General features: G+C 50.1%; 1 protein-coding gene across 4 annotated transcripts in view; it reads right to left on the reverse strand.

Moving 5' to 3' along the window:
* TMOD4 (tropomodulin 4) overlaps positions 1–17,961 on the reverse strand; it is a 34,397-nt gene that overhangs the window by 7,516 nt on the left and 8,920 nt on the right. For 2 of the 4 annotated variants that reach the window (XM_084823710.1, XM_084823708.1), the window contains exons 2-5: positions 16,227–16,413; positions 14,008–14,164; positions 4,504–4,626; positions 1,910–1,999 (exon numbers count right to left, since the gene is read on the reverse strand). In XM_084823710.1, the coding sequence (XP_084679836.1) occupies positions 1,910–1,999; positions 4,504–4,626; positions 14,008–14,164; positions 16,227–16,352 (496 nt within the window). In that variant the 5' untranslated portion in view covers positions 16,353–16,413. Of the gene's footprint in view, positions 1–1,909; positions 2,000–4,503; positions 4,627–14,007; positions 14,165–16,226; positions 16,414–17,063; positions 17,370–17,961 lie in introns of those variants that run through there. The other 2 variants (XM_084823711.1, XM_084823709.1) reach the window with 2 other exon arrangements.

Raw genomic sequence — 17,961 nt, forward strand, 5'->3', positions numbered from 1 at the left:
GACTGAACGACTGAACAACAACAACAACAAGAATCATAGAATAGTAGGGTTGGAAGGGGCCTACAAGGCCATCGGGTCCAACCCCCTGCTCACTGCAGGAATCCAAGTCAGAGCATCCCTGACAGGTGGCTTGTCCAGCCTCGTCTTGAAGACCTCCAGCGTGGGAGAGCCCACCACCTCCCTAGTGAACTGGTTCCATTGTCATATTGCTCTAACAGTCAGGAAGTTTTTCCTGATGGCCAGACGGAATCTGGCTTCCTGTCACTTGAGCTCATGATTCCGTGTCCTGCACTCTGGGATGATGGAGAAGAGATCCTGGCCTTCCTCTCTGTGACAACCTTTCGAGTACTTGAAGAGCGCTATCCTGTCCCCCCTCAGTCTTCTCTTCTCGAGGCTAAACATGCCCAGTTCTTTCCGTCTCTCTTCACAGGGCTTTGTTTCCGTCCCCTGGTCATCTTCGCTGCCCTCCTCTGAACCCTCTCCAGCTTGTCTGCATCCTTCTTAAAGTGTGGTGCCCAGAACTGGACACAGTACTCCAGATGAGGCCTAACCAGTGCTGAGTGGAGGGGAACTAGTACTTCCCGGGATTTGGAAGCTATGCTTCTCTTCATGCAGCCCTAAAGAGCATTTGCCTTCTTCATGCTGGGGGCCAGCGGAGTAGCCCACCACAGTAGCCCGCTGTGTTTCTATGCTGAGCACAAAGGAGGGGGCTTCCTTCCTCTGGCAGCCCACTTGCTTTCGTCACTGGCCAAAGAGGTGGGATAGAGCACTCCATCTCTCCTCCACCAACCCACTCACTCACCTGCATTCAATTCTCGGTCACCTCTGGTGACCAGGACAGTGCTTCAGTGCAAAATGCTCATGCACATTGTATTTTCATTGCATGTACGCATTCCTGATAAATGTTATTGGAAGGGCAGGATGAAAATCTATTAAAACTTTATCTTTGGTTTTTTTTTTTAGCTTTCCTGATGTCTTGATGCCTAAAAGCAATCATGGGGAGCACGGGGTGAAAGGGAGGTGTCTTTAACCCTTTCTCCCTGACCATTTTCAAAACCACTTCCCCCAAAGCTTCCAGAGGAGCGAGGAGAAAGTCAAGCATCATAGGCACCTGACTATTTCATCCAATAGGACAGATGTTCCCAACCTGGAGCTCTCCAGATGGCTTGGGCTACAGATCCCATCATTCCCAGTCCGGCATGATGGGACGTGCAGTCCAACAGATATGGAGGGTGCCAGGTTAGGAAAGCTGGGAGAAGAAAGAAGGTGCCGGTCATAACGGGCAGAAAAGAGTCATCCCAAGAGGGTCATAATGGTGATACGCAACAATGTGGTTCACAAAACCCAACATGCTTTAAGGTGTCTCAGGCCCTAACATCAGAAGCCAGAAGGGAATTCTGTGGCATAGAGCAAGGCTGTGACTCCAATCAGCCCCAGCCGGCATGTCCAGCTTTCAATGTCACTGATGATGAGAAAGGAAAGAGGAGAGATGGGGCCATTCAGCCCTTGTGTGGCCAGAATATCATGGCACTCACAGGGAGAGCCAGCTTTTCCTGGCAGAGCGCCCGCGTCTCTGTAAAAGTTGCATGGCAGGTAGAAATCCAAAGCTTTTTCGCAGAGTGGCAATGCCGTGAGATGGAGGCAAGGAAAACCCACCAAACCAGTCAACGTTTCTGCCTTTCGTAGAGTCTTGGAGGAGCCCTGCCGGAAGAAACTAGCGCTGAACCCAGGGGAGGAGGCTTCCCCGACTGCGTGACACAGAGAGCCTGGGCTACAGAAAAGTGCTTGTCATGAGAGCTAGAAACCTGAAATGGAATGGATGAGAAAACACGGGCCACAATCTCCTAAGCCCTCCGTTGGCCGCCGCCACCCCCTCACTTCAACGCAACGCGGAGAGGGGCTCACTCACTGTTTATCCCTTCTGTGTTGCTGATGTTGCCGCTGCAAATGGCGTCGTAATACTGCTTGCTGCTCATGAGGGTATACATGCCCAGGATGGCTGCAAGGAAGCAGAGGAAAAACAGGCAGGACCCTTTTTTCTTTTTTCCAAAAGAACTACGCTCTTATCTTTTATGTTTATTCTGGTTTGCGCAAGGAGCTGTGTCGGGCAGGGGTGCAGAATGTCAGGGCCGGGACAAATCCAGCCGCCTGGAATTCTAATCTGGTTCTCCTGGGCTCCCCAGAGGGCCCCGCCCCTTACAGTGGCCATGCCCCCACCCTCCATTCTACAGCGTTGAAATGCCTCTCCTAAGTCTTAGTTACTTGTGGCAAGGAATTTAAGCTACCATGTGCTGGTCTTTCGCCCCGCCCCTTTGCCTTTGGCCCCGGCCCTTTGGCCCTCGGCCCTGCCCAGCCATGGTATGTGGCTGTTGAGAGCCTGTCCAAAACGGAAGCTGGGCCTCAGCTGAAAGAAGTTCAACACCCCGGGTACAGGGCACAGATGACACACTCCCTGATCACTGGAACGTCAAGGCCCATTTCTTGCCGTTGTGGTAGACCTGTGTCTGGGCCGTGCCTCCTTCAGAGTGCAGATGGAGACTTATGTAATGACACAACTCCTTCACACCAAAGTATTCCCCGCATGTAGCAAAGTAGCACATCAGGGAGAAGACTTCAGCTGGAACCTCTGATGTGCTTGTTTTCTACTTGCGAGGGATTTTTGAACATCCCCCCCCCCCCCGGGTCCAGAGAAGCATTCTTCAAACTCGCCTTTCCTAACCCGGCGCTCTCAAGATGGCTTGTACTACCACTCCCATCAGCCCCAGCCAGCATGGCTATGCTAGCTGGGGGATGATGGGAGCAGTAGTCCAACCCATCTCAAGGGCGCCGGGTTAGGGAAGGCTGCCGCAGACCATAAGTGGGATTTAAAATGCCCATCCATGCAAAAATATCCCCTGCGCATAGAAAGCTAGAATGTCAGGGAGAAATGTCCTGCTCCAGATATTTCACCTTCTGTAGGCAACAGAAGGTGAGCAATGGCTCAGACTTCTTATAAAATACTCTTCAGAAATCCAGGTGACACCGGGAACAGGTTTGACGGGAGAGAGGATGAGGAGCAAAGAGCCCCCCACCCCCTGTGCACCAGGTCTGTTTCGACAGCAGGCCCAACTCCGCCACTGGCAAAAGAGGGGAGGTTTCCGCTCTGGCCTGTCCGAGCCACGTCCAGCTCTGATTCCCAAAGTTCAGCAGCTAGCAGAGCGGAGGCCTGGCTCGGCACCAGGCAGAGACTAAAACCAGAAACCTCCGGTTGCCCGTGCTATCAGCTTACACTTGCAGGAGAGCTGGTACGGCAATAAAAATACGTTGGGCATTGGCCGGGAGGTGAGATCAAAAGACTTTCCCGTTGTTTGGCCACTCACCACCAACGTGGGGCAACCCACCACCCACCCACCCACCCCCTTGTACAACGCTGCTGGAGGAAATTGGACTGGGATGGCTAGGATTCTGTCCCCCTATGCATTGTGGGGGTTATGTCCCCCAATTCACAGAGCTGAGGACCATTTCTGTCCCCTCCACTCAGAAAAATGTGAGAAGCGCTATTCAGTCCTCCATCCCAAATAGGGCAGGCACCCCCACCAACCACAGCAACTGCCTCTGAATATGGAAGGCCCCCCACCTCGGCCGACTCATATCTAAGCCAGTGTTTTGAGAGGGTGTAAGAGCGGGACCATACATATACACACACCGAGAGCCCAGCTAGGCACTATATCAGGAACTCCGAACCTCGGGCCCCTGGGGGCCAAATCCCAGTCTCCGGAGTTTCCCAGACGGCTGCTCCCCCTTTCCCCTAACCGCTGATTGTCTGGTAGCTTCCTGGCTTTGGTGCGGTTTTCTCCCCATTCTAAGAGGCTGAAATGCCCTCCTAAAGCTTAGCTACTGGCAGTCAGAGCTTTAAGCTGAAATATGCGGGCGTTTTTTACTCCGCCCCTTTTGTCCTCGGCCCCGCCCACTGCTAGACTGCGGCTCCCGAGAGCTTCCCCAAAACTGGATTCGGCCATCAGGCTGAAAGAGGTTCATCACCCCTGCAATACACGAACTTGCATTTCATGCATCGGTTGGTTTCTGTGTTTAAGCAGCCTGGGTGGGTGGGGTGGGGTGGGGTGGAGTGGGGGGCGCTTCCGGACTGTGGGACTCGGGGAGGGGAACTTAAGCCTTCCTGCCCCACCTCCCGCCCTCTGTGCCATGGACCTGTCAAATATTGCTCTCCCGAAGCTGCTAATCCGCCCAGGGGGGAAGCAGCCGTTAGTAGCACCAATAGAACTCACGCAGAGGCACAGCGAGCAACCTCATCTCAGAGCGGCCTGCAAGGATTGCATAAAATTCTTTCTTGCAGGCCACGAGAAGTTTATCCGTGACAGATATGTGGCTAGAGCTAGACTACCACTGTAGATGGAAGATCCATTGGCCAATAGCAACACACAGACTTCTCTTCCTCTATGAATTTAGATCCGCAGTCTTCTCCCGACCTGCTGCACACACACGCACACACAGCTCCCTTTTTACCTGCAATATCGCACATTTCCGCATCGGTGGCATTCGCTAAGGCCTCTTCCAGTTCCGGTTCCAACGTGATCTGCTCTTCTTTGGGGATCTCTCTCTTGGGATTCTTTGGAATAAAAGGCTTCCCTGGCATTTCAAGGGGTTGGTGGGAGGTTGGGAGACGGGGAAACAAAAGAAACAAAATCAGTATTAGGACAGCAAGCGTGCCTGGGAATCAAAGGATTGTCTTTGGTGTGAAATTTCTCTAGACTGACTTCCCCTTGATCCCCCTGCTCTGAATGAAAACCTGCCAGATTCTGGGAAAATGTATTATTATTATTAATAATAATAATAATAATAATAATAATAATTCAATAATAATAATATTTCTATACCACCCTTTTTCCCCTTCATGGATCACTGCCTTGTTGTGGTGAAGGGGCTTGCGTAACTCAGTGAAGCCATAAGCTGTGCCGTGCAGGGCCACCCAAGACGGACAGGTCATGGCAGAGAGTTCTGACAAAATGTGGTCCACTGGAGAAGGAAATGGCAACCCACTCCAGTACTCTTGCCAAGAAAACCCCATGGAACGTATCACAAGGCTAAAAGAGATGATGCCGGAAGATGAGCCCCTCAGGTCGGAAGGTGTCCAATATGCTACTGGGGAAGAGCAGAGGGCATTTCCAAGTAGTGCCAGAAAGAGTGAAGCGGCTGGGCCAAAGCCGAAAGGACACTCAGCTGTGGATGTGTCTGGTGGTGAAAAGAAAATCCGATGCTGTAAAGAACAATATTGTTTAGGAACCTGGAATGTCAGATCAATGAATCAAGGTAAGCTGGAGGTGGTCAAACATGAGATGGCAAGATTGAACATCGACATCTTGGGAATCAGCGAACTCAAATGGACAGGCATGGGCGAATTTAATTCAGGTGACCATCATATCTACTATTGTGGGCAAGAACCCCTTAGAAGAAATGGAGTAGCACTCATAGTCAACAAAAGGGTGGGAAAAGCAGTACTGGGGTACAATCTTAAAAATGATAGAATGATCTCAGTACGAATCCAAGGCAAACCATTCAACATCACAGTAATTCAAGTCTATGCCCCAACCACTGAGGCCGAAGAAGCGGAGGTTGATCGGTTCTATGAAGACCTACAACACCTTCTAGAACTAACACCAAAAAAAGATGTCCTCTTCATCATAGGGGATTGGAATGCTAAAGTAGGAAGTCAAGAAATCACCGGGATAACAGGCAGGCATGGCCTTGGTGTACAAAATGAAGCCAGACAAAAGCTAATAGAGTTTTGCCAAGAGAACATGCTGATCAGAGCAAACACTCTTTTCCAACAGCACAAGAGGCGACTCTACACATGGACGTCACCAGATGGTCAATATCGAAATCAGATTGATTATGTCCTTTGCAGCCAAAGATGGAGAAGCTCCATACAGTCAGTCAAAACAAGACCTGGAGCTGACTGTGGCTCAGATCATGAGCTGCTTCTTGCAAAATTTCGGCTTAAATTGAAGAACGTCGGGAAAACCACTAAACCATTCAGGTATGACCTAAATCATATCCCTGATGAATATACAGTGGAGGTGAGGAATAGATTTCAGGGATTAGACCTGATAGACAGAGTGCCTGAGGAACTATGGACGGAGGTCCGTAACATTGTTCAGGAGGCAGCAACTCAATCCATCCCAAAGAAAAAGAAATGCAAGAAAGCAAAGTGGCTGTCTGATGAGGCTTTACAAGTAGCTGAGGAAAGAAGGGAAGCGAAAAGCAAGGGAGAAAGGGGAAGATATACCCAACTGAATGCAGGAGAGACAAGAAGGCCTTCTTAAATGAACAATGCAAAGAAATCGAGGAAAACAACAGAATGGGAAAGACTAGAGATCTCTTCAAGAAAATTGGAGATCTCAAGGGAACGTTTTGTGCAAAGACGGGCATGATAAAGGACAAAGAAGGCAGGGACCTAACAGAAGCAGATGAGATTAAGAAGAGGTGGCAAGAATACACAGAAGAACTATACAGGAAAGATCTTAATGTCCCTGATAGCCATGATAGTGCGGTCCCTGAACTTGAGCCGGACATCCTAGAGAGTGAAGTCAAGTGGGCCTTAGGAAGCATTACTAACAACAAAGCTAGCTGAGATGACAGTATTCCAGCTGAGCTATTTAAAATCCTAAAAGATGATGCTGTTACAAGTGCTGCACGCAATATGCCAACAAATTTGGAACACTCAACAATGGCCGCAAGACTGGAAAAGGTCAGTTTACATTCCAATTCCAAAGAAGGGCAACGCCAAAGAGTGTTCAAACTACCGCACAATTGCACTCATTTCACATGCCAGCAAGGTGATGCTCAAAATCCTACAAGCTAGGCTTCAGCAATATGCGAACCGAGAACTACCGGAAGTACAAGCTGGGTTTCGAAGAGGCAGAGGAACTAGAGAGCAAATCGCCAACTTTCGCTGGATCATGGAGAAAGCAAGAGAATTCCAGAAAAACGTCTATTTCTGCTTCATTGACTACACTAAAGCCTTTGATTGTGTGGATCACAACAAACTGTGGCAAATTCTTAAAGTGATGGGAGTACCAGACCACCTTACCTGTCTCCTGAGAAACCTGTACGAGGGTCAAGAAGCAACAGTAAGAACCAGACATGGAACAACAGATTGGTTCAAAATTGGGAAAGGAGTACGGCAAGCCTGCATATTGTCACCCTGCTTATTTAACTTATAAGCAGAGTACATCATGAGAAACGCCGGGTTGGATGAATCACAGGTCGGAATTAAGATTGCCGGGAGAATTATCAACAACCTCCGATACGCAGACGATACCACCCTAATGGCAGAAAGCAAAGAGGATCTAAAGAGCCTCTTGTTGAGGGTGAAAGAGGAGAGTGCAAAAGCTGGTTTGAAACTCAACATTAAAAAAACGAAGATCATGGCATCTGGCCCCATCACTTCCTGGCATATAGAAGGGGAAGAAAAGGAAGCAGTGACAGATTTTATTTTCTTGGGCTCCAAGATCACCGCAGACGGTGACTGTAGCCATGAAATTAAAAGACGCTTGCTCCTTGGGAGGAAAGCTATGGCAAACCTAGACAGCATAGTAAGAAGCAGAGACATCACCTTGCCGACAAAGGTCCGTCTAATCAAAGCTATGGTTTTCCCGGTAGCAACGTATGGCTGTGAGAGCTGGACTATAAGGAAGGCTGAGCGCCGAAGAATTGATGCTTTCGAACTGTGGTGCTGGAGAAGACTCTTACGAGTCCCCTGGACTGCAAGGAGGTAAAATCAGTCCATCCTCAAGGAAATCAACCCTGAGTGCTCATTGGAAGGACAGATACTGAAGCTGAAGCTCAAATATTTTGGCCACCTAATGCGAAGACAAAACTCTCTGGAAAAGACCCTGATGCTGGGAAAGACTGAAGGCCAAAGGAGAATGGGACGGCAGAGGATGAGATGGCTAGATAGCATCACCGATGCAATGAATATGAACTTGAGCACGCTCCGGGAGAAAGAGCGGGACAGGAAGGCCTGGCGTGCTATGGTCCATGGGGTCACGAAGAGTCGGACACGACTGAACGACTGAACAACAACAACAACAAAAGCCATGCTGCTAGGGTCACTTCAAACTGTTTGCAACAAAGGACTGAGCGCCTTCCAAAGACCCATTTTATGGAACGAACAGGCAGTGTTGTGTCTTTTAAAATAGTGCAGGAAGGAAAGAAAGGCGCCAGAGACAGGTGATTCTGCCACATCATAGCAGAGGAAGTTGCTGTCGCATTTCACTGGGTGAGTGACAGAGTGATCAATTCCTAGAGTCCAATCACAATGCAGTGATGACTCGAAGCCAACATGGATTTGTCAAGAACAAATCCTGCCAGACGAATCTGATCTCATTTCTTGATCAGGTAACCTCCCTTGTGGACTGAGGGAATGCTGTAGACATCATATACCTCGACTTCAGCAAAGCTTTTGACAAAGTGCCCCATGATCGCCTGATGAGCAAACTAGCGCAAAGTGGGCTAGATGAAACAACGATCCGGTGGATCCACAGTTGGCTACAGGATCGGACTCAAAGAGTGCTTATCAATGGGATCTTCTCAAACTGGGGAGAGGCAACGAGCGGGGTACCGCAGGGCTCAGTCCTGGGCCCAGTGCTCTTCAACATTTTCATGAATGACTTGGAGGAGGAGGTGCAGGGGATGCTGATCAGATTTGCAGATGACACAAAATTGGGCAGGATAGCTAATACCTTGGAAGACAGAAAGAAAATTCAAAGTGATCTTGATAGCCTGGAGCGCTGGGCAGAAAACAACAGAATGACATTTAAGAGGGATCAATGCCAAGTTCTGCACCTAGGAAAAAGAAACCAAATGCACAGTTACAAGATGGGGGATACGTGGCTCAACAACACTGCAAGCGAGAAGGATCTTGGAATTGTTGTCCATCACAAGCTGAATATGAGCCAATAATGTGATGTGGCTGCAAACAAGGCAAATGCCATTTTGGGCTGCATTCATAGAAGCATAGCTTCCAAATCCCGGGAAGTCCTAGTTCCCCTCTACTCAGCACTGGTTAGGCCTCATCTGGAGTACTGTGTCCAGTTCTGGGCACCGCACTTTAAGAAGGATGCAGACAAGCTGGACAGGGTTCAGAGGAGGGCAACAAAGGTGATCTTTGGAAACAAAGCCCTGTGAGGAGAGACGGAAAGAACTGGGCATGTTTAGCCTTGAGAAGAGAAGACTGAGGGGAGATAGGGTAGCGCTCTTCAAGTCCTTGAAAGGCTGTCCCAGGGAGGAAGGCCAGGATCTCTTCTCGATCATCCCGGAGTGCAGGATACGGAAGAATGGGCTCAAGTTACAGGAAGCTGGATTCCGGCTGAACATCAGGAAAAACCTCCTGACTGTTAGAGCAATACGACAATGGGACCAATGACCTAGGGAGGTGGGGGGCTCTCCCACACTGGAGGCATTCAAGATGAGGCTGGACAGCCATCTGACAGGGATGCTCTGATTTGGATTCCTGCATTGAGCAGGGGTTTGGACTCAATGTAGGCCCCTTCCAACCCTACTATTCTATGATTCTAGAGATGCATCAGAACTGCCAATCCCCAACAGAGGCTCAGGACAGTGACTCATCCAGGGTTTCAAAGGATCGCCTCCTTTGTGGATACACAGGATCCTTTCATTATTTCACTTCTAAATCACCACCATCCCGGGCACACAAGCAGTCCTCTTGCGGATCACTCGTGGGGCCATGGCATACAGTTTGGAAATGGCTTCTCCGACACACTGAGGTCTAGAAACTTGCGCTGCTCATTTGTTGCGGTTGATTTCTAAAAATCCAAGATTAAAGTTGTCGGGATTCCAGAGGAAAGATGGTTCTGTTCCATGCTGCCCGGATGTAGCCCCTCTGTCGTGCCCCCCAAATGGCCTTCATTTGTCTTGGCTACAGAGAGGAAGTTACAGATTTATTAATAGCAGACAAATGCTTTATCACTCAGGACTGGAAGAAGAAAGTGACAGGGAGGGCGTGGATCTGTTAAAATGTGGGGACATCAAGGCTGAGCCCTTACAAGCGGCTTAAAACCGCCCCAACTAACATACTTTGTGAGATTTAGAGAATAGGGAATAAAGAAGACTAGAAATTTGGATTTGTTTTTAAACACGTTTTTCCCATGTTGGAAGTAAAAATAGCAGGCGGTAATTAAATACGGGTGGGAAGAGATGTGATCCATCAGGCTGAACGGAGGCGACGATTTGACGATTCGACGCTGGGATTAGAAACATTACGATATGTGTTATAACTGCTAACCGTGTTTCTTAAACATTTTGTACAGAACATTCTGGTTTTCTCATTTTAAAGAAATGATATAAAAGAGAGTGGGGAAGAGAGGGAGCCACGCCGGTGCTGCTGCTGACCTTCGGGGAAATCTCACTTTCAGCCTGCGTGCCTCGGTGCCTCGAGAGACAGGGGAAGGGGAGCCCATGTTACCCTTTGTTCATCTTTCAGCCCTGGACCTTCCCGTCATTCGAGCACGGGGAGAAGTAAATTAGCGTGGGAACCCAGGGATGAGAGGGGCAATAGCGCTGAACCTGAGACAGCCACCGTCGTCCCATCTGCTGGCCCGGTCCACCTGTTGTCCTTTATCAGCGGCGCTCAGAAGCTCTGACCAGAGGGGGAACGGCCGCGGCTCCGGCAAAGTTCAGGGCAGCCGTAGGTTCTTTGGGCTGCAAAATTTCCGAGAAGGAGATTTCCCCTTCTTGGAGTTCCTGAATTCCCTTTGGGGCACGGCTTCCTGTGTCTTTCGCAGCGTCGTAACCGCCAGAAAAAAGCACTGTGATGCCGGCTTCTATCTATTTCAGCTCAGGACGTACACACACACTTTGGCCCCCAAATGCCTTTGGGGGCCCATTTCTTAATGTGGTACGATATATATATATACATTTGTATCTATAAGGAGCCCAAGGCAGCTTACACGGTCCTCCTCCTCTCCATTCCATCCCCACACCAACCCTGTGAGGTAGGCTAGGCCAAGAGTCAGTGACTGGCTCAATGTCACCCAGGGAGCTTCATTCCCGAGCGGGGACTTGAACCCAAGTCTCCCCAGTTCCAATCCAACACTCTAACCATCACAGCACACTGGTGTGGCAGAAGTGCTGCTGTCATGGACCACCTGAGATCACCACCTGCAATGCCCATGGTGCATCCCGGTCACCCACCACGTGCAGACTACTGGGGGGAAGATGTCAGACTTTGACCAAGGAGACACAAGTTCAAATCCTTCCTTTGGCCATGAAGTCCCCCGGACTGGCCGGACAAGCTGCTTGCTGTCTCTCAGCCTGATCTACCGCACCAGGTTGTTGTGAAGATAACACAGGGAAAGGCCCACCTAACACTCCTTGGGGGAAAGGTGTGGGATACGAATGCAGGAGGTGGAAATTCAACAGGGAAAGTGTTTCTCCGTCACTCTGCCTTCTCCATAGGGGAGCTGCCCTGGTTGAATTTCTGCCTGTTGCGCTGCCCTTAAAAGCACAGGAGCCTGACAGCAGCAGGGGGATGTTGCACCCTCCGTCTCTTCAGATGGATGGCAAAAGGCCAGCAATCAATTTCTAAAACAGAAAGTGCTGGAGGCCAAGGCTCAGTTTCCTTGGGAAGGAAATATTTAACAGCCGCCTGGCATGCCAAAATCAAGCGGAGGAAGTTTCTCCTGACACTGGGAAGGGGCGAGGGACCTTCTCTTCTTTTCTGTTTGCATGATAGTTCAATCTGGATTCTGATATCTTGGGGGCCCGTTGTCCTGGTTAAGAGTGGAACTGAAAAGGTAATACAGGCGGCTCAGATCTAAGGTCTTACAAGAAGATCTGTTTAGAGAAACTTAGCACTGAAGCAGGCCTTGGAAAATAACAAAAAAGTGACAAGCAAGCAAGGGAGATTATCCTGGAATCTATGCCTATGCTGTGGTTTAGCCTCAGAAGACATAATGGAATAGTGTGCCTCTGTTCACGTGCAGAGTATACTGTCTCCACCAGTGAGTAGGCACAACCGTTGGACCAGCTTCCTTTGGGGATGCGAACAAACTCAAAGATGGGTGGGGGGGAATCTTTTAGAACAGCCTTCCCTCCAGATGTGCTGGACTGCAACTCCTATCATCCCCACCCAACCTCACCATGCTGGCTGGGAATGATAGGACTTGTGGTCCAATGGATCTGGAGGGCATCAGCTTGGGGGAACGCTGTTTTAGATATAATTAAACTCAAAAATAAAACCAGCAGCCACGTCTGTGTTCTTTGAGAGAAGAGTTTCCAGGTCAACAAAGACCCATCCTAAACCTAGACATTCCATTCCTAAATCCTAAATGTGCAGTGGCTGAACAAGGTTGCTCAGCAAAAAAAGGAATGTCACTTTCCACATGCTCAGAAAGCACCTCAGCAAACTCAACTGAACCGGCCCTGCAAAATCGGCACTGTCAGGACAAAGCGGAGCCCAAGGGAAGACCTCCACTGGCATCGCCTTCTCCAACCCAACAGGGTTGATGGGGTCTGTAGTTTGACCCATCTGGGTGAGGGAAGGCTGCGCGAGACAGCTCAGTTCTAAGGTCTCGCAAGTGGATCTCCTTAAGTCACGCAGTCACAGGCAAATATGGTGAAGGAGGAAGATAACGTACGGCAGGAGGGAGAAGCCCGCAGCACCGGTGTCCAGGGGACCAGGCTGCAAACCTGATGGTCAGGTGTGACGCCGAGAGGCGGGCTCCGGTTCCAAGAGACTGAGCAAGCCTTTACCGGGAGGGATGAGACTCCCGTCCTGGGCCAGGACATCTGAGCTCCACACCGGGCTATTTTGGATCCTCACCACGCTCCAGGCTGAGCTAAATATAACCCTTCCTCTCGATGCCGGCCCAGGTCCAGGCCTGACGCTCAGGGGGATTCCGGCAACCTCCCCCCGAGTGGCTCTCACCCATCGCCAGGCTGGGACAGAGCTGGTTGCAAACACCAGCCAGGGGCTGTGTTTTTGTTGACGTCCTTCTGCACACGCCCCTGGAGTCTCTTGCCTCGCTCAAGGCGGCAGCCCTGACCATTTCTCCATTTGGAAACGTGGTGGTTCGACTGGAAGCGCCGGCAAGAGTTTTTATGTATGCACGGGACCAAAGCAACGCTGGTCTCTGGCTAAAATATCCTAGCATATCCCCAAAGGGAGCACGTGTTGTGCTAACCAAAGTTTAGAACCCCGTCTGTGGTCTGAGCTTCCAGCAGCACAGCAAACAGGCACTGCTTTAGGGCTTGGCAATTCAGACATCACAGAAAACCATAGTTAGTGCAACCCCATGGTTTGCAGACCCATCAAACTCTGGTTTCTGGGGCAGATCATAATAAACCATGATGTGCCAGTCGAGGGTGCCGTTCTAGGCATGCTTAAAAAGGAAAAAAAAGGCCTACAACTCCCAGCATGCCCCAGCCAGCCATGCTGGCTGGGGCATGCTGGGAGTTGTAGGCCTTTTTTTCTGTCTAAGCATGCATAGGATTGCACCCCGAGTCATCCTCTTCCTTCCCCGTTCCTTTTTCTTTTCGTACCATGTCAATGGCATTGTGAGTCTGTGGGCAGGGTCTGTCTTATCTGTCAGGGCTTAGAAAATTGTACCTGTTTTAGGTGCTCATATACAAATCATATACAAATCAAACCTTATACAAATCTATGCTGCGACCGCTTTTGGAATACTGTGTCGGGGTTCTGGTCACCACACCTACAAAAGGATACTGTAGAGTTGGGAAAAGGGCAGAAAAGGCCCGAATTCAGGGTGGCCAACTGACCGGACATTTGAAAAACAGACCCCGCTCCTCTGCCTTTTCACAGCAGCTGGAGGTGGCCCAAACCAGCAGGCGCAAGCCACAGAGAGGAGCCCATCAGGCCACTGTTAATGGCACAGCCACGGAGGGCAGCGGAAAAGTTGGCAACCCTGCCTGGACCTCACGGCCTCTGGAAACGACTCCTGGCCATTGCATCTGTGTGCAGCCTGTTACCTTTCTTCTCCCCAGTGAAGGGCACCAGGTCTTCCCGTTCCTTCACCTCCAGTGCCTGCTTCTCCAGATGTTGCATGAGGGCGTCCCGATCCAGCGGCCCGGTGGGGCTCTTCTTGGTCTGGTCTCGTTGTCGGAACCCAGCCGGGAGCATAACGTTCTGGGCGGAGGAGCAGAATCGGGCTGAGTGGGGGGTGCCTTGTGTCTCCTGGCCTTAGCAGGGAAGGGGCTCTTGCTGGTTGAGGGAGAGGGAAGTCTAGCTATTGTAAATGCAGCAGAGAAGCTTTAGGCTGGGGGCTGGCCACCTGCACCCCTTCGACGTTTGGGCCTACAACTCCCATCAGGCTCAGCTAGCACAGCCCAGGGTTGCAGAATCAATCTTCGGGGAGGGGAGCAAATGGTGCCGCACAGATTTCGACCGTGGGCAAGATTACGTCAGGATCCCTCTCCGCACGCCTTTCAACGTGCCCCAGCTGGAAACAGGAAGCAGCATGCGGGGGAATCGGATCAGAGATAAGAGCAGGGATCTCTCCAGGGGGACAGCAGACCCACGGAGGCTCTCTGGGTCAGGTTGGGGAGCTCAGCAGGCCGGACCAGCCCGGGGGCCAGGGGTCTGTACCCCTAGCATAGCCAGCGGAGAGGGACGTTGTCAGAAGAACACAGGAACATGGGAAGCTGCCTTATACTGAGTCAGACGCTTGGTCCATCTAGCCCAGTATTGTCAACACGGACTGCACAATCAGGGTTTCATGTAGGATTCTTTCTCTGCCCTGCCTGGAGAAGCCGGGGATCGAACCTGGGACCTCCTGCATGCAAAGCAGTGCTCTGTCACACTGAGCTACAGCCCCTGTAGTTGTAGACCAGAACATCTGCTGGATCATAAGTTGCCCACCCCTGCTTTAGACGTCCCTCTGTCTCCCTGTCAGACTTCACCTGCTGGACAACTGCCTGTTGTGCGGTTGTTTAAATGCATGCGAGCCTTGGTGGGAAAAGGGTAGCAACTGTATCCCCACTCTGGACCTCCTGCTTAGATATGGGAATAAAACCTGGGAGTCTGGATACTCGGACCCACTGAACACGCACACACCCCTCCACAGCCCGGCAAGGAAGTATTCCGAATCTGAGCATACATGCAAAAAACCCAAACCCTTCTTCTTCTAACAGGGTTTCTTCCCAAACCTTACCACTGATTTGCCATTTTGACTTTCAATTAATTAATTAATTAATTAATTCTATACCGCTCCACATCAGAAGATTTCGGAGTGGTGAGCAACATGATAAAAGAATAAAACAACAGGTTAAAAGAGTTAAAACGTTTTTTAAAAAGACAAACCCCAGCGAAGTCGAATTTAACAAACCACGGCTGGTTGTGCAAGGAAGGCCTTTTGGAATAAGCACAATAACACATTTGGAGGGGCATTTTTAAAAATACACATTAGAATAAAAGGTCTAAATGAAGACTTAAAGGATTAAGGGTGCAATCCCATGTATGTTTACAGAGGGAATGCTGGGAGTTGCAGGCCTTTTTCCTGTCTAAACATGCAAAGGATTGTGCCCTGAAATGGCGGTGGTGGGGTAACCTTCCCCAACCTGTTGCCCTCCGGATGTCTTGGAATACAACTCCCATCACCCGCTAGCCACTGGCAATGCTGACTGTGTATGATGGGAGCTGTAGTCCAACACATCTGGAGGGTACCAAGTTGGGGAAAGCTGCTATATGCCTATAGTGGACTCATTCTGTGGCTGTGGATACATATGAAGCCCAAATGGCATGACAGGCAGGTATCAGGGGGTGCCATGGAGCACCCAGATTTGCAGAAATATAGGAACTCTTGGGTGGGGGGGAGACACTAAGGAGGCACACACACCCCGACCCAAAGAGCCTCAGTGTGTTAGTGGGCAAAAAAGAAAATGGAAAATTTTGGCAGGGGGTGGGGGGAGATGTATTGGAGAGTATCCTGGAGAGGGCATGCCTTGCTGGCCGGCCCCTGGATTAGCAGCACTCCACACCGTAACATTTAGCATCCCGTCCTACTTGTTATCCCTTAAGTGTTGAATTTTAATATTTCCAATTTCAGGAAGGTTGCCAGCTTTCAAACCAACGTAGCATTTCGCTCTGGTGCTGCCTCTAACCTGTTAGGTTTCTGTCTCTCTTTGTAGGAATCCTGCCTGCCCGCCACCCACCTCGCAGCCGCCATCCCCAGAGCTTCCCTTGATCTCACCTCGGGATCCATTTCCTGCAGTTCTAGATCCAGCTGGGCCAGCTCTTCCGGCGACAGCTCTTTCAGGATCTTGTCTTCATCGATATCTCGATATTTCTCCAGCTCTTTCTGGTATGAAGTCGTCATGGTTGGCACAGCTTATGTGAACGTGGCGTCTCCCTTGCGATGTAGGACAAGGCGGCTGAAGCTGGGGAGGTGGGGAGAGACAGTCCAGTGAGTAACTCCAAACAGAAGATAGCACTAAAGGCCCATTGTAAAATCTTTACAGAACAGTGTGGGATACGGTTGGAACAAACCAATGGAACTCCCTGCCTCATGATTGTCTGAATGTTCTACCATGTTAACTTCACATTATTATTACCATCACGCGATTAAAGAGATTTTAGTTGATTAACTGTATTGAGTTTCGTTGACTGCTATTTAATTAATTGATTGAATCTGCATATCCCTGATGTTATCTCCACTCCCCAAGGAGGCTCTGCGGCAGGGCCGGCCCTACCATAAGGTAGAATGAGGCAGTTGCCTCAGGCAGCAGATTTGGGGTGTCCTGAAAGGGCAGCAAATTGTTTGTTATTTAATTTGCTTTTATTGTATTTCTACTGCTGGGGATGGGGAGAGGGTCTTATGGGAGTTTCTGCCTGATTGACCAAAATAACCTGGCTGGCTTTGGATACTATGCACTCCGACCTGGGTAAGTGCGTGACGTGCCTCGGGCCACAAAGTGCCTTGGGCCGACCCTGCTCTGCAGGCCAGATTCAGAACCTCCGTGGGCCATATTAAGCCTGCAGGCCGGAGGTTCTGCTTCCCTGCTTTAAAAGGGGGGGGAAACATACTTGCCTGGTTTTTAGATGATGCACAGGTGGGGCACTGATAACAAGCACCATCATAGAAGCAGCATTTCCATTCATCTTACACTGGAGGGAATGAGTGTGTTGAGACGGTGCCTTCCATCCGCAGTTTTTGTAAGCACCAGAATGAGAAAGTCGGGCATGAGAGAGGATCAGCTGCTGCAGGCTGTAAGAAATCCGGTTCCTATTTCCTGCATTCAGTACTTTTGGGGCGCTGTTTGAGGGTTGCATCATTTGTTAATCATAGAATCACAGAATAGTAGGGTTGGAAGGGGCCTATAAGACCATCGAGTCCAACCCCCTGCTCAGTGACTCCTGCTCAAGAATCAGGTGGCTGTCCAGCCTCGTCTTGATGCCTCCAGCGTGGGAGAGCCCACCGCCTCCCTAGGTCATTGGTTCCATTGTCATATTGCTCTAACAGTCAGGAAGTTTCTCCTGATGTTCAGCCGGAATCTGGCTTCCTGTCACTTGAGCCCATGATTCCGTGTCCTGCACTCCGGGATGATGGAGAAGAGATCCTGGCCTTCCTCTCTGGGACAACCTTTCAAGTACTTGAAGAGTGCTATCGTATCTCCCCTCAGTCTTCTCTTCTCAAGGCTAAACATTCCCAGTTCTTCCAGTCTCTCCTCATTGGGCTTTGTTTCCAGTCCCCTGATCATCCTCGTTGCCCTCCTCTGGACCGTCTCCAGCTTGTCTGCATCCTTCTTAAAGTGCGGTGCCCAGAACTGGACACAGTACTCCAGATGAGGCCTAACCAGTGCTGAGTAGAGGGGAACTAGTACTTCCCGGGATTTGGAAGCTATGCTTCTATGAATGCAGCCCAAAAGAGCATTGGCCTCTTTTGCAGCCACGTTGTTGGAAAAGTTTCCTTTATTTGGCTCTGGTTT

This window comes from Heloderma suspectum, chromosome 17 (genome assembly GCF_057233095.1).
Source record: "Heloderma suspectum isolate Gila_16-S chromosome 17, 16-S_ref, whole genome shotgun sequence".
NCBI lineage: Eukaryota > Metazoa > Chordata > Lepidosauria > Squamata > Helodermatidae > Heloderma > Heloderma suspectum.